At 36.5% G+C, this 17,086-nt stretch overlaps 1 protein-coding gene across 6 annotated transcripts in view; it reads right to left on the bottom strand.

Moving 5' to 3' along the window:
• The window catches only part of spag9a (sperm associated antigen 9a), a 42,954-nt gene that overhangs the window by 13,628 nt on the left and 12,240 nt on the right, over nucleotides 1–17,086 (bottom strand). For 3 of the 6 annotated variants that reach the window (XM_053514685.1, XM_053514688.1, XM_053514687.1), the window contains exons 3-14: nucleotides 14,033–14,103; nucleotides 13,767–13,861; nucleotides 13,177–13,333; nucleotides 11,160–11,246; nucleotides 10,153–10,297; nucleotides 7,670–7,763; nucleotides 6,236–6,357; nucleotides 4,371–4,428; nucleotides 4,124–4,276; nucleotides 1,128–1,179; nucleotides 870–1,000; nucleotides 77–133 (exon numbers count right to left, since the gene is read on the bottom strand). In XM_053514685.1, coding sequence (XP_053370660.1) covers nucleotides 77–133; nucleotides 870–1,000; nucleotides 1,128–1,179; nucleotides 4,124–4,276; nucleotides 4,371–4,428; nucleotides 6,236–6,357; nucleotides 7,670–7,763; nucleotides 10,153–10,297; nucleotides 11,160–11,246; nucleotides 13,177–13,333; nucleotides 13,767–13,861; nucleotides 14,033–14,103 — 1,222 coding nt within the window. The remainder of the gene's footprint in view (nucleotides 1–76; nucleotides 134–869; nucleotides 1,001–1,127; nucleotides 1,180–4,123; nucleotides 4,277–4,370; nucleotides 4,429–6,235; nucleotides 6,358–7,669; nucleotides 7,764–10,152; nucleotides 10,298–11,159; nucleotides 11,247–13,176; nucleotides 13,334–13,766; nucleotides 13,862–14,032; nucleotides 14,104–17,086) is intronic. The other 3 variants (XM_053514686.1, XM_053514690.1, XM_053514689.1) reach the window with 2 other exon arrangements.

The raw sequence follows: 17,086 nt of genomic DNA, 5'->3' as shown, positions 1-17,086 counted from the left end.
GAAAATGTGAAGAATATATATACATATATATGAAGAAGCTGTTGATATGAAAAATGATTAGAGTTAAAATACTTACAATTGCCAGATGCTGGACTTTTTCTTCTCAGAAAGAGCAGGATTTTCCCTGGAAGCACTGTAGACGAATGGGATATGACATTATGTACAGAATAAAACACAACTGTATGATTATTTTCGTAAAACAGCAAACCCAAACTCCATTAGCCCCTATGTTCAATTGTACTGTACTGATCTACTGTCAAATGTGTAATATTAAAACAAAATTAACCAACACGTTTTGACCAATCACAATCAAGAATTCAGTGTTGCGGTATAACACAAAACAGATGCAGGCAACGTCCTTATCTGTTTCTGTTTAAAGCAGAAATAAAAACATTTAATCATTTAATAATATTACATAATAACATTATTTTCACATATTTTATTTTTACTTATATAAATTCATTTAAGAAATGCAGAAATATAAAAATCTAAGATATTTAAATATTTCATTATTAGTACAAGTGCATCATTATTTCAGTAACAGAAAACAAGCTGATTAAAATTAACTGTCAGAGTGTCATCACAGATTGTCACATGACTGCACCATTAGTTCATTAGTTGTCAATCTGAGACTTTATTAATTAAAGTGAAGGATAAAGCTGAATAAGGACTTTTGAGAACCTTTACAGGTTTGCCACAGGTGTCACCATGGGCTACAGTAAACTTGTGTATGCTAGCTCATTTAAAGGAATCTGGTAAATAGTTGTGGGGGGGTTTTTCGGGGGGGGGGGGGTTGCAATTCACCCCTCTAAATTAAATAACATAGAGTTAAAAACAAAAAAGTAATCAGAATTCATCTAAGCATTTACCGGAGCATTTCTGTCCACCTTACAGCCTCCTGTAGCTCCATCAGTCTCTCTTTATACTGGTTCCTTTCCATCAGCACACGTGCCATCTCTACCCGGGTGAACCGACGCCTCTGAGCTGTAGGCACGTCACTCTGCCAACAAAACAAGCACATAGTTTGCATAATTTTGTATTATAACTCGTATACTACTGCCATTTCACAAAGTCATGGATAATGGCATGAGACCAAATCACACAGTATTCAGGCAACTTGTTCTCACCTCGTCTTCCTCTTTGCTGTTTAGTTTGATGCTTTCCATTTCAGCCCGAACTCTAGAGCACAAAAAAGTCTATATTAGTCAGACAATATAAATACTCATTCAGTCACACATTCATTCTTCCACTTCATCTTGGCCAAAGTCACAGTGGATCTAGTAACCTGAGAACAAGAAGCAAGAATGCCAGTCCATCACAGAACACTGTAGCTACACTCACATTCTCAACTATGGGCAATTTAGATTAACCACACCAACTACTGGTCTTTATAGCCTTTTAAAAAAAACAGCTTTTTGTGATAAATAGAGTAAATGTTTGTTAGTACTATTACTACCCTCATCGTGAAATTGCAATAAGAAAGTGAAAAACAATAAGTAAAAAAATGAAAAATAAAAAAGTCATAGCCTGATTTGATAAGTGTGCACACCCCCAAACTAATATTTACTTAAAGTCCCTTTAGATTTTATCACAGAGTCAATTAGCTTGGTCCATCTTGATATGGCAATATTTTTACCATTTTTCTGTGCGGCTGTCAATTCTGTCAAAACGTCTGGGTGTCTCACCGCTAATTTTTAATTTGATTTAGAACGTTGGGCTGCTTATTATTTGGTAAATCCATTCCATTTCAAATTTTTAAAAAATGAAATTCCTCTTTATCTCAAGCATTTTAGCCAAAGCCTTAATGTTTTTGTTTTTCACTGGTATTGGGAGCTATTCTTATTCCCTTTAACCCAGTGGTTCTCAAAGTGTGGGGCGTGCCCCACTAGTGGGGAATACAGACATGACAGGTGGGGCGCAATGAACGGGAGGAAATTAGTGGAAAATAATAGAAAAGTACCTATTCTAATTCATGCTTTTCTTAATTGATTTATTTAATCTTTATTTTCTTTATCGGACACTCGAAACTAAATAATGACACACAAAGAAATGGATCATAAATACAAGTAAATGAAAATAACATCAGAGAAAAAGTGGAACCATAGTCCAACAATAACGGTTTAACGTCGGCATGTTATTTGCAGAGGAACAATATATAAGGAAACATTCGGTATTATATATGTCATTTCATTTATTCCAATGTGTATGCTGATGTTTCTGTATTTTATCAGGCAGTACTAGTCTGGCATTTCTAGTTTCCAGTGTGGTAACAAAGTAGCTTTTTGATCCTTCAGGCGCTGAACAGAAGGGAAGATCAATATCGTTCTACGCTTTTTGTTGCTGTGCGGCTTTTTGCGATGATCCCTAAATCATTCGTTGCGCCGTAGAGAATAATGGTGTTTATGCTTTTAAACATGTATAATTTAAGGCGGATGTAGCTTAAAGACGATATAGAGAGGAAATATATCTGGGTATCTTATTAGTTTATTTACGCAGCTATTGAATTCGGAGATGCGAATATCAAACTAACTTTACCGCGGACACAAACACGTGTTATGCGCTAAAATGCCCCCCTGCCACGGATTGCAAAAAAATTACAGGAAATGATTTTATTATAAAATAAGCAATATAAAAATATACATGTTGAATATGAAAGAAATATATAATTTATATATTTCCCCCCTATACAACCTTTTTTTTTATATTGCTTACTTTATAATTAAATTCATTTGTTATAATTTGTAATTTGTAAACCATAAACCTATGAATTTAGATGGGCAATCTGCGGGGGGGGGGGCATTTTAGATCATAACACAGTAGCGTACTGTATGTAGTGAGCATAAAAACATCAATGGATACATTTGTTACATGGACAACAAAAAAGCAGGTGATTCAGCACTATCAGCCTAATCAACCAAAAATCCAGCCGAAAGGAAAACATGATGAAGCCTACTGTATGTTGCACTTGGATTCATGGTGAGGATGGTGGGGGCAGAGGAGAGACCCGTGTGTGTTTTGTATCTTAAACCGCTGGCAGCAGACAGCATGAGACAAAGTAGGAAGACACTTAGAGACAACATACCCCACTCACGTTAATAAGCCACTCGACTTCTTTGAAAGTAAGCTCTAGGTAAGTGACAAAGTAAGCCTGTTATAACAATTGCACGTGTATTTTATCTGTTTTGAACTTGGTGTTATTTGATCTTACTGGTTTAGAAATTGATTTTTCAATAAATAGTAAACTTGGCCGTTTTCGTTATCATTTTGTTGACAAGTGGGGCTTGAAAATTCGCCCACCCCCTTAAGTGGGGAATGACAGAAAATGTTTGAGAACCACTGCTTTAACCTGATTAAAGCTCCAGTTCCAGCTGAAGAAAAACAGCCCCAAAGCATCATGCTGATGTTGCTATGCTTCACTTTTGAGATGATGTTCTTTTGATGTTTTTAACATAACACATTATTCGACTGCATTTGTAAAATTGGATGTAATATTTTAGCCAGACTTGGGTATTTTTGTTGTTAAAATGTCTTCTGTCTTACCACTCTATCACTTAGCCCAGGATTATAAAGAATTCAAGAGATTATTGTTTCATATAAGAAGCAATCACTTACAACAACCAGTGCAATTCTATTGCTTTAGGCCTCTTTCATATCCATATGGATGGTACTTTGACGCATAACACCTACCAAAAATTGTCACACATACAGTATTCCCTGATGGCAATGGCCTCTTTCAGCAGGATAATGCCCCTTATCACTGCATTTTTTTTTTACGGATGGTTTGAGGAACATGACAAAGAGTTCAAGGTGTTGACTTGGCCTCTGAATTCGCCCAGATCTCAATCTGATTGAGCATCTATGGGATGTGCTGGACTTACATGTCTGGTGACAAATATCACAGCATACTTTCTGAGGTCTTATTGAGTCCTTGCCTTGGTGGTTCAGAGTTGTTTTGGTGACACAAGAGGTAATATTAGGCAAGTGATTTTATTCTTGTGGCTGATCAGTATGTATTCTTATCTTATCTTATTTATGAAAACGCCATATGTTATGAAGTAGTAAAACAACAAAAAAATTCTCAAAAAAAAAAAAAAGACTCAGAGATATAGAAGGTGAGACAAACTTCTTGAGCTCTTCCTCAAGTTCTTTGTTCTTCTCTTCCAGTTTGGCCTTGGTCTGCAGGATTGTGTCCAGCTCTCCCTGAAGAACCTCCTTCTCAGACGTGAGCTCATCCACTTGGACGATCAGGTCGTTCTTTACCACATTTAGTGCATTTCTGCGTAAACACACATATGAACATTTAGTAATTTTGTTATCATAATTTTACTTGATTTGTGCATAATTTTTTGTAAAAATGTTTGTTTTCCTACTTTGTCTCAAGCAGCTGTGTGTTTTCCATAATGAGATTCTCCACTTCTCTGCCCATTCCTGGGAAAAATCAATCAATCAATGGATAAATAACTAAAATATAAAAACAAAAATTAAAAAAAGAATGTAACAAAAAGTTTTATTCCAATATTAATTGATCTCTCTTTAGGACAAAGACCTGGCATGATGTCTGCATTTAACCAATACTAGGGAAGTACAAAACACATACACTGTGACACTTACTGTAAATGCAGACTATGCAAAAGCAACAAATTAAACACATGAGGGAGAGATACAGGGAGTCAGACATGAAAAGGACAGCAGGTGGTATGTCTTACCAAGCAAACTCAGATCTGAAAAAGCATGCAGTCCATGTAAGGCAGAGAGAATGAGAAGGATGAGGACAGCCTTTAAGTAAGTGGTGACAAGTAAATGAGAACAACACACACATTATGTTACCTCCTCTTAGCGCAGTATTAAAAAAATACTTTATAATTTAAAATTAATTAAATTAGTTTTAAAATATATGAAATGTTACATCAGTGCAATGTGTTTGCACTTTTCGAGATAATGAACTAATGGAAAATGAATTTTAAAAAAAGAATAAATGACTCTACATGCAACCAATGTCTTTGACAGAGATATGGACAGGAAGTGACACACAGACATCCCTTTAGATGTTTAGATGTGAGACAGCCAAAAGGGATAAATACACACCAGAGTATTCCACTGGGGTAAGGCACAAAAAGGAGAGAACAGGAAGACACAGTGTGGAGAGAAACAGTGCAGTTAGCATAGTAACATCCAGCAAAGAGCAGGGGCTGACTACATAGAGCAAGGAAAGCACATAATGTACTCCTAAGCTGATCCTAGTGAACATTTACAGGTTTAATCAAAATTTTACAAATGCTAAAATGTTTTGTCCAAATTTTGTTGCAGCTAATTGCAGCTTTCTTTATATACATATACAATCTACAAGCAGCTAGTCAGAACAAGCCTGTGGCAAATATCATCATAACTGCTAAACAACAACAAAGAAAATGGAAAAAAAAAAGATTTTTGTAAAGCATGGTATTTTGCTAATATACACTGCCTGCCAAAAAATAATCACCATTGAACAAAGGGGTTAAATTATTGGCCTACATCACTCAAATAAAACATAATAAAGATAAAAAGGAAAGCGTTTGAAGCAATGTTCCCATTATGCATAGTGGCCACTGTACAAGCCGCTGGAGGTAGCATTATGATCTGGGGTTGGTTCAGTTGGTCAGGTCTAGACTCAGCAACATTATGTGGCAATAAAAATAAGTCAGCTGATGACCTGAATGTACTAAATAACCAGGTTATCACATTTACATTTAGGCATTTAGCAGACACGCTTATCCAAACTGATTAAGAAAAGTGCTTTGAAATTTCTGTCATTGAGTAGTTCCTTACACTGGTTACTAGGCTACTACTCAAGTACCATCAGTCAAACACAAGTGGGAAGATTTTTATTTCCCCTTCCCTGTTGGCACATAGATATCATTTTCACATATGAATGTTTTCATTTTTCATTATTATTATTATTATTATTATTATTATTATTATCATTATCATCATCTAAATGGGTACTAAGTTTCATGGTGCCCAATCTCCATACATTTTGAGCCCTTTTACAATAACATTAAGGCTTCACCTTTTTCACATAGCTATAATGGCATTTTTATTTCAAAATATTATTGCTTGTATCAGAAAATACAGTATAAGTACTTCCTGTGGTAGGGAGCAAAAGCATTAAAATGTATGTTTACCCTTTCCTAGTATTTAGGAGATAATTGGATAATTAACAAAGTATTTCTCTATAAGACAAAAAAAAATGATTTACCCAGTAGATCGGCTCCTTCATCCACATCCCCAATGAGGCCCGAGCCTGCACTTGACAGCTCCTCAAACAGAGAGTCTGTGTTCCGGTTAAACGCCTTGTTCTCTATACCTTTAGTCGGTGTGCTGAAACATATTATAAAATGGTAATTAAGTCCACCCAAAATTAATACAACAACAAACAAGTACAATTTTACATGAGCAATTGAAAGCTATGTCCTGTTAATAAGGTAAATATAAAGGCCTTTTAAAGGTTCTGTTTAAAGGCCTTTGATATCAGAGGAATGGACATGTTCTGAGTGTCTAAATATCGTAGGTCAAGTATTTTGCTCAGTAAGCCTTCTCATTATTATGTACCCAGCAGGAATATGTGATTGTCAAACATTTATGGCAACATTAATTAGACAACATATCATTTATAAGGATGTTGTTGGTATTAAGATGTTTTTGGGAAAACATTGAATAAACGACCGCATATCCATTGTCGAATGACAAGCACTACTTAATAACGCTTTCTTGTCAAAACATACTAGACAACTCGAATTTACCAAACCATTAAATAGGAAGCAGAAGGGGAAATCCCTGGATGTTACACAGACTAGACGTTGTGTGAACACCATGTTGCAGTCCAGTAATTTGGGAGATATCATGCACTTCACTGTGATATGTCAGTCGGGAAATTAAACAGAGAGATATTATTACCTCATGGACGACATGAGATACATGCTCCGTGTGCAGGAAGCTTTTGTGTCTATCTCGGGATTTCTGAACTGTGTAAGTTAAGGGCCCACAGATGTGATCAGACATTGTGTGAATGGATGTTAAAGCGGTATAACGTCTGTTGTTTTGAAATTATATTTGAAACATTGTACTTTGGTAATTCATTCAACATAATCTAAATCTCTTTCTCAGTTATTTTAACTTACAAAATAACATAAATAACATCATTGTTTTCTGGGCAAATAAAGTCCCAACCTTATTACAACTACATGCCAACACTTGTCATCCAACATTAGTGTTCCTGCTGGGTATTTTGTCTTGACAAAAAAAACAAGCTCTTGCAAATGTAATACCTGTACATTGTCTGCATTAATTTACCGCCTGCATTCACTAAATGACTTTAGGCAGCAATGAATCAAAATGAATCTATTTGCATTGACGTAACCCTAGATTTTACCCTTGAAACAGAAACCTCCCCAAACTATAGTACACATCCATTAGGGAAATTATGTAAAATGTAAAACCCCTTACAGATGTTTATACAACTGTCTCGCAAATTGTGCACAATTTAATTCAGGGTCAGTGCTTCAAAGTATGGTCATCTTTTTGTGTCGGGATGTCCGCTGTATGTCAGGACAGATACAACAAGGACAAATTTGATATGTTACAGCATATGAGAAGTATAATTTAGTTACACACTGAGCATAATATTTTGTACCTGGAGCCTTTGTAGCCACTGAGGTCCAGATGGAGCTCTGGGGTTGACTCGATAATAGCTTGTACATCAGACTTGTCCTCATTCTCCATCAAACCTACATGAACCAGATGGCATGTAATATGCACTGATACATTAATATAAAGCACAAATACATACAGTGGAGGAAATATTTATTTGACCCCTCGCTGATTTTGTAAGTTTGTCCAATGACAAAGAAATGAAAAGTATCAGAACAGTATAATTTTAATGGTAGGTTTATTTTAACAGTGACAAAAGAAAAATGTAAAAAAATAACTTTAAATAAAAGATAGAAACTGATTTGCATTTCATTGAGTGAAATAAGTATATAAGTAATAAGTAAATAAGTAACCCTCTAACAAAATAAGACTTAATTTGTCGTTGTTGTTTGTTGCGAAGTCGTGTTCGACCCATCGCGACCCTATGGACCATGTTCCTCCAGGCCTTCCTGTCCTCTACCATCCCCCGAAGTCTATTTAAACTCTTACCGACTGCTTTAGTGACTCCATCCAGCCACCTCATTCTGTCGTCCCCTTCATCTTTTGCCCTCAATCTTTCCAAGCATTAGGCTTTTCTCCAGTAAGTTCTTACTTCTTATTTGGTGACCTAAGTATTTAAGTTTTATCTTCAGGATCTGACCTTCTAAAGAGCAGTCAGGGTTGATCTCCTCTAGCACTGACCAGTTTGATCTCTTTGCAGTCCAAGGGACTCACAGGAGTCTTTTCCAGCACCAGAGTTCAAAGGCCTTGATTCTTTGGCGCTCAGTCTTTCTTATGGTCCAACTTTCACAGCCATACATTGCATCGGGGAAAACCATAGCCTTAACTATACGCACTTTCGTTGGCAGGGTTGTTGATGTCTCTGCTTTTTAGTGTGCTGTCTAGATTTGCCATGGCTTTCCTCCCCAGGAGCAGACTTCTTTTGATTTCTTGGCAGCAGTCCCCATCTGCAGTGATCTTGTAACCCAGTAAAATAAAATCTGTCACTACCTCCATTTCTTCCCCATCTATTTGCCAAGAATTGAGAGGGCCGGATGCCATGATCTTAGTTTTCTTAATCTTGAGTTTCGAACCAACTTTTGCACTCTCCTTCTTCACCCGCATCAAGAGGCTCTTTAGTTCCTCTTCATTCTCTGCCATTAGAGTGGTATCATCTGCATATCTGAGGTTATTAATAATTCTCCCTGCAATCTTAATTTCAATTTGTGATTTATCCTTTCTCATGATGTGCTCTGCATATAAGTTAAATAAGCAAGTGGACAGTATACAGCCTTGCCAAACTCCTTTCTCAATTTTGAACCACTTCCGTGTCCAGTTCTCACTGTTGCTTCTTGACCCGCATATAGGTTTCTCAAGAGATAAATAAGATGGTCTGGTATTCCCATCTCTTTAAGAACTTGCCACAATTTGTTGTGATCCACACAATCAAAAGCTTTGGCATAATCAATGAAGCAGAAATAGATGTTTTTCTGGAACTCCCTACTTTTCTCCATGATCCAATACTTAGTGGCAAAACCCTTGTTTGCAAGCACAGCGGTCAAACGTTTCTTGTAATTGATGACCAAGTTTGCGCACATGTTAGGAGGAATTTTTGTCCACTCCTCTTTGCAGATCATCTCTAAATCACTAAGGTTTCGAGGCTGTCTCTGTGCACTTTTGAGCTTCAGATTCCTCCATAGGTTTTCTATTGGATTAAGGTCTGGAGACTGACTAGGCCACTCCCTGACCTTAATGTGCTTCTTCTTGAGCCACTCCTTTGTTGCCTTTGCTGTATGTTTTGGGTCATTCTCGTGCTGGAACACCCATCCACGACCCATTTTTAGTTTCCTGGCAGAGGGAAGGAGGTTGTCGTTTTACGATACATGGCTTCACCAATTTTCCCGTTGATGCAGTGAAGTTGTCCTGTGCCCTTAGCAGAAAAACACCCCCAAAGCAAAATGTTTCCAGGTCCATACTTGACGGTGGGGGCGGTGTTTCGGGGGTCATAGGCAGCATTTTTTTTTCTCCAAACATTTTAGAGTATATTGCCAATTCAGGTATTTAGAGGGGAAAATATATGTAAATATAGAATAAGCAAGTGCTTATGTGCCCAAAATATTTCTTGTAAAGTTTGAACATGATATTATTGTTTAGGAAAACAAAAAAAATTGAAATTCCAATGCTATACACTTACTTATTTTACTATCTGTTTGGCATTGACTTGACCTGTGGACTATCATAGACAATTGTTGCAGGACACATCCGCATTCTTTATTGCATATTAAATGTAATAGTTGTTTAGTCAAAGTCATCTTGTGTTCATTTTCAAAAGACATTATCACCAGCCTAGGCTGTGTTTTTTAATCCCAGGAAGGAACCTCAGCTCTCTATTATTATAAGTGCTTTGTCAGGCATCATTTAATTTTAAAACTTTTTCACAAATATAAGGACTCGAATCTCAGACTGCCCTCACCGACGCTGACTCACCTGTTGATATGGAGCGAGTCCCTGGTGCAGCCTGCACCTCAGCACACCTACTAGAACCGTCACCATCCTCCCGCTGACAGTCCAACCCCGGCTCCGAGGCTGTGGTGGACATGGGGGTGACAGAATTGGAGCCCAACAGCTCATCCTGAAATCACAACCGAAGTCAGAGGTCACAGCTCGGCAAAAGCTGAGTAAGAAAGGGGACAAGAGTAATACAGAAGATGTCTTGGATTCAGTGTTCAAATTGGATTGTTTCAGTAAAAGAGCTCTATATTATGGGTGATAATAACTGAACACAAATAACTAAAAACAGCAAGGTAATCTATTCCGCATTACTCGAGCAGCAACATTCAAAGAAAAGCTACAATACATGACACAAAGTAATAACTGAAACCACAAACAATTTAACATAATTAACATACAGGGCTCACCAGGGCACAAAAATGCCACGACCTTGCAAAATAAATGTACTCAGGTATTTTTCGCACAGAACAGCCCACAACTGAAGCCAAAGTGCTACTCTTTAAAATCAATTTAACTTAAAAATAAGTTCTTAAAAAGAAAAATGAAAAGTATTACAATTAAAACAATTAGGGCAAACTATGACTAAACTACATGAGCATTAAAATTTTCAGATTAATAAGTAATACTAGTCTAGCATAATGAATGATTTGTAATGAAGAATGAAGCATATCTTTAAACGTAAATGCCATGCGATCAAACGATAAACAAGCTGTATGCAACCACAAGCTTTATTCATTCATCTACAGCAAACGGCACTCATTTACTTTCAAACCAACTATTTTTAGTTTGCTATGCCAGTCCGGTTCCAATCTTAATTTGGTTGATACCCAATTAAACATTTTTGGAACTACACTCTCTTAAGTGGTTGCATTCAGCACAACACGGGATGAGGAGTGGATGTTGCAAAGCTGCACGAGAAACTCAGCGTCAGTGCATGATGGTGAAATGGACTGCGTACACTCGGCTGTTACAGAGCCAACTACCTTACAGTCGTCTGCCAGCATATTCCCCCAAGCCTCCTGTGCACTATTACCCTCGCTTTTCTGTGGAGGATCCTCTGCCTCCAGCTGCTTGGGGAAAAGAATTCAAGTGAAGCATGATTCATGGCATGATAACTGTACAATCCAGTATCATGGTTTCATGTACATTGTAGCAACCTCATGCTTCTCGTTGTCTAAACTGGGTGCGGAATTTAATTGGGAAAACCGCTGGAATTTAAAAGGAATTTAAATAAGTTTTAACACAGAAATACAGTAGAAATTTTTGGTTTAGTCAACAGCATCGTGCAAAAGCAATCGACCTAAATATAAATGTTTTCTTTGATGCCAGAAAAATGGGGAGGAAAAAAAAGACTTTCTTACAGAAAGCTTCAACATGTGAGGTATTGGTTACACTTTTTTTTTTCTGTTTATTATTAACCTTGTATTATACAGTATTACAAAATGCACTGATTTAAACCTATAATTACAGCTGGTGCTACTTATAGTGGTTCAGAAATACAGAAAACTAAACAAAAACAATTTTTGTGAAATTAACGGTACTGTAGTACATATATAATGTACTACTGTATATAACTATGTTTTAAAAAACAAATTAAGAAATCATAATTTACATATCTAATACATATATCAGAAGTTTTTAACTGAACTCACTGTGCACTTTGTCTTGCTACACAATCAGTGCACCAATCAAAACACAGAGTGTCAAAACCCGCCCTCCAACTCTGATGGACGAAAAGAGACAGTTTTCTTTTCGCAATCTACTATAAAATAATAAGAGAAATTGAACAAACATGAAAACAAAATAAGTATGGCATATGTATTTTTATGTAACATGCATGCCCACTTTTCACAGTAATAGTATTATTTCTTAATGATCAAATTACACCTTTTATTGGTATGTTTGTGTACTTCTTAAATATAGTCCTTGTTAAACATTCCTCCCTATTTTACTGGTTACTACACAGTATAATAATTGCTAATATTTAGAAAATCCAATTTTGAAAGCATCCACAGTGTATTTTTTCCATGGCTTTTGCACGATACTTCATCTGTTCTTCAGAAAGCATGAACCATATTTCAAGCACTATGCAGCTTCTCTCGAATGTTTTGTTTCATTTATTTTTTTTGATAAAATATAAATGCTAGAACTACAGTATAATCCACAATATACCATCACACTGACATAACATCCCAAATGTGTTCGAGGTTATTGACATGCATATGAAAGCATTTTATGCATCAGGAATCACCAGACAGAAGATCCGAGACTGAAGCTTGCAGCTTACATTCTCTTAGAAAGATTAATGCCTTTATAAAGTATAGAACAGTAATATCTATATTTTAAAACTCCTTTGCCCAGGTCTTCTGTATGGTATACATGAATATTTTGTCAGGCATAAATCCAAGTCAGACACAGATACAGCTTAAAAGCCAGTGAGAGTGAGTGTGTCACATGGTTCGAGATACATACCCTTGAGATATTCGATTAGACTGCATTCTCCTGAGTCCTGGCAACTAGGCCTTATGTATAGAAAATTTACAGAATGCCTGAATATCCTAAATCTTCCACTGTAAATACTGTTACTCAAAAACACCATTACCCAACCCAGGCATAGTTATGAATATGTGTGTGTATGTACATGTGTGTGTTTTATGTGTGTGTGTGTGATGATTTGATAATATAGAATGTCTCACACATGCCCTACTGTAACATCATAGAGCTACCTCTCCCCTGCTTTCTTCTTCATCTTCAAAGCCACATCATTCCAAATGCCAAGTGCACGATTGTGATCCACGACACCAGCTGCCAGTTTATTAGCATAAGCACACTAACACAAAACACCTTTCTTGAACCTTATGTAACTATTGCATATATGCCTTTTGGTATTGTGGCCCTAAAATTATCATCGCCCTTAATTGATGCTTGTTAAATTATTTTCAGGATTATTATATTATGTATAGTGCATCAGACCAGGGAATTCCATCGAGGTTTAAGTACCTTGAGACTGGTATTTGATCGATGCTGACTGAGTTCAGTGAATCTCCAACCCTCTGTCCCAGGAGTCTCTGCTCGGCCCAAAAAATCTGGGATCTGGGAGTTGTTCCCAACACCAGCAGACAAGGGAAAGATGCCCAGAGAGAGAGGTCGCTCTTTCCTAGCATACAGTTGTACATTTATGTATGGATGAGAGGAAGACATCAGATTTTACACTACAAGGAAATCTTGTTATTACATAGCAACATAGTAAACAAATAGGTGGACAAGTAAACAAATCCGGTGCTTGAGTAAAAGTAGAGATAACATGGGTAAAATATTACTCCAGTTAAATTTGACGTCCTTCATTTACACTTCTGCTTATATTAAAGTACGAAACTACTCGATATTATTGATTTAGATGCACTTATTTTTCTGTGAGAAACACAGCAAACTTAGTATCTTAGTATAATTTTTAAAAATTATATTTGTTCTGTCCCTAATAACCCACTAACAAACCAGACAAATAGGACATATATACTGATTACCCTTACAAGCCTTTTACATCAACATTAAGTTGTTGATCCATTCTAAACTATACAGCCCATTCCTACCTGACTCTGCCCAGGGTTCCTGTTTCTGAGGCCTCTCCTCCAGTTATCTGCTGAAGTTTAATGCGCTCTACATGTTCCATGTAATTATGAATCATCTGGAGAAAAAAAGTGAAGAACATCATAAGCACTGGTTATCATGGTGCTGTTGTATATCTCCTTGATATTTATCTTGATATTAAGCCTTTCTTATTGGCTCTGCAGACATCTTATGGAGAACAAGTTTGAACTCATGATAAACACTAGAGATGATACTAGTGTGTTGTTACCTCTGTGTGTCGCTGATGGAGAGAATTGTACTCTTTTTTGAGTTCCGCCTCCCGCTCCTCCAATCGGGTTACTATGAATGAGAGATCCAAAGAAACAGAAAGAAAGAAAGAAAGAAAGAAAGAGAGGAAGAGAGAGAGAATAAGTAAAAATCATCTCAAAGGATGCTACTCATTTTAAAACTACCCTTATTTGGCACACATCTTAATGTAAGACTGGCTATGCTGTTTGAGAAGAAAGCACGGCATTAATCTCTCATCTGTCACTTAGACCTACAGTACACTAGCCAACTGTAGGCATTTGAGACCCCATGTACTGTACTTAAATAAAAAAATGTGTAAAATAGGGTAAGATTCCTACAAACACTGAAAAAACTCCAAGTAAAGCTTGAGATGCACTTGATACATGGCAGTTCCACAATCAGCACTGCTCACATACTTGCCTACCTAATTCTTCCATATCTAAAGGATTAACAGCTCTGTCCACTAGAGAGCAGCATCCATTCTACTCCAGTATCCATTTTCACTCACATGATCACCACTCACAACCAACAGACAGGAGGATACCATTATCTATAATTAATTATTATATACGGTAAACTCCCATATTATGAAGAATATAATTGTAGAATTAATTGATATGAAGAAGTCGGCATCAGGAAGAACAGGAATTTGTGAACGTGAGATTAGTACCTTGACCAATCTTCGTCTAAATATTTTATCTATCCCCCAAATGTCATGGAGTCCTAATCCTTTTGCACAGATAAAATTTCACCAATCAAAATTAATTTAAGTCAGGATCAGAGTGGCTAGGAAAGCTTCATGCCAACTATTTCATTGCATCAGTCAAATCAGTCAGACATTTAACTCGTGTCCATAAACATCAAGAAAACTATACATACAGTAACTACATAAAAAAATTAATCTTAAAGTCGCAGTGGTTGTAGTGTCAGATGGAACAGTGTTTATCATGATCTAGGCCAAGGTAGTTTAATTAATGATTTTGGGGGATTTCATTTATATGTAAAAAAAAAAAAAAAAAAACTAAATTAGAAAATTAATAAGCAAAACTAAAAATCAGTGATGGGTTCTGGATCAAAATTTTAAAACATCCTTAAATAACAAATCTCAATACAATGTTCTTCAAATTTCTTTGACACAATACAACACAATAAGATTTTTTTATGAATTTGTAGTCAAAATAAACTACACTACCACTTTAAGCTTTAATTACGTCAAGCAATGTGATGGCCAATTCATTTGCGAAGGTAACTTCTCATGCTCCTTGGACCACCGTTTCACAATCTGAGTCCTGGAATATACTCATGCCATTAGAGAAAAACTGGACATTGCTGGGAAAATGAAAAATTGATGTGATAATCTGGTCATTCGGTACATTCAGATAGTCAAATGACTCATCATTAAATTGCTATAGAATGTTGCTGAGCCTAGGCCTGACCAACTGAAGCAACCCCAAGATCATACAGTACAGTGGGAACTATTCATGATGGGTGCATCACTTAATGCACTTCCTTTCTTACCCTGACGCAACATCGCTCTGGAATAGGGTCAATCTGGACTCATCAGACCACATTTTTTAGAAGGCTTGTTTCCTTATTAGTCTCACTGACAAATGGTTTTCCTATGACCACACAGCTGTTTAGTCCCAATCCTGTGAGTTCTCGTTGCATTATGTGATAAGAAATGTTCTTAAACACAGCTGTGATTTCTAATGCTGGCTTTTAACTATGCAACTTTACCAAGGGTTTAAGTGACCTGTATCAAACAATTGTGCTCCAATTACAGAGAAGCTACGAGACCTCCTCTTCACATTTACAGTCAGAGGAGAAAAATGTCCATTTAAATGCAAAAAAAGTCCAAAGAGAGGCCGTGTCCATATGAATGGGTTATTAGCACATAAATGCAACCAGGATTTAATAACAAACCCGAATCCAGCTGCAGGGTTTAGACAAGAGTAAGATATTCTTTGTAATTCCTTGTAATTTTAAGAACATGTTACGTTTCAGATGTGTTATAGCTTCTTAGCTCAAAGTGGCACAGCCCTGAGGCTATAAGGAAAGATGGAGCAGAAGGAGACAGACTTTGATGTGTGGATGTGATGTACGGAAGGGGCTCGTGTAGCCGGTGCATGAACAGATGAATTTATAAGCAGCTTTCATAACAACTCAAACCTCAATCAAGTTGGTTTTTGGACTCTAACATATTGCTATTTTTTTATTTCTTTTTTAAAAACGAAACAAATATCATAATCTGCATTCATTCAGAGCAATAACACTGCAAACTGAAGCACCGTTAATTACAAATATATATACATGGTGCTTGATATTCATAAAATGAATAATACATAATAACTTCCTGGATCTTTCATATCTTTTAAAGCATGCTGTAAATGCTCTGGTCGTGCTTAAACTGGACTATGAACTCAGTGTGAACGATTTCACAGACAGCATACAGATTTTGTGAATCATTCAACGATTACCAGGGTTTGCCGCACATTGCTACTGTTCTGGACTTTACATATATGAGCACAATATTAAAGAGTCTATGGGTGTCTGCTTTGATACACATGAAAGCTTTGTAATTCACAAATAAGCCCCTCTTCAACAAAAGTGCTTCCCATGGGCTTAATGCATCGGTAACACAGTGTGTATTCTGTAATGCTGTCAGAATGAGGCTTAGCCTGTAAATAAATACATATTATACCTGTGTTATGGTGCATGAATACACTATTTGGAAAAAAATGAATGTTTTTCAATTACTGTAACATGATGGCTGTCTGATTTCTTAGTGCACTAGGTGGTAAGCGTTAATGAGCCCGTGTGGAGGATGGTGTGACTAAAATGAGGTCACAGCCTAGATTAGCTGCAGAATACCTTTATGGGAAGTTGTAAATTTATAATGGAATGAATGGAACGAAAAAACAGTGACCGAAATAATACAGGTGCATACTATAAACACTTTAATGGCATAGCCTCATATCAACAAAAATGATATTTGGAAATAATGACTAGAGATGCATTTCTACAAAAAAATGTT

The sequence above is a fragment of the Clarias gariepinus genome, chromosome 16, assembly GCF_024256425.1.
Source record: "Clarias gariepinus isolate MV-2021 ecotype Netherlands chromosome 16, CGAR_prim_01v2, whole genome shotgun sequence".
NCBI classification, from domain to species: domain Eukaryota; kingdom Metazoa; phylum Chordata; class Actinopteri; order Siluriformes; family Clariidae; genus Clarias; species Clarias gariepinus.
The sequence above is the reverse complement of the archived record's forward strand: the minus strand, read 5'-3'. Positions and strand labels throughout refer to the sequence as shown.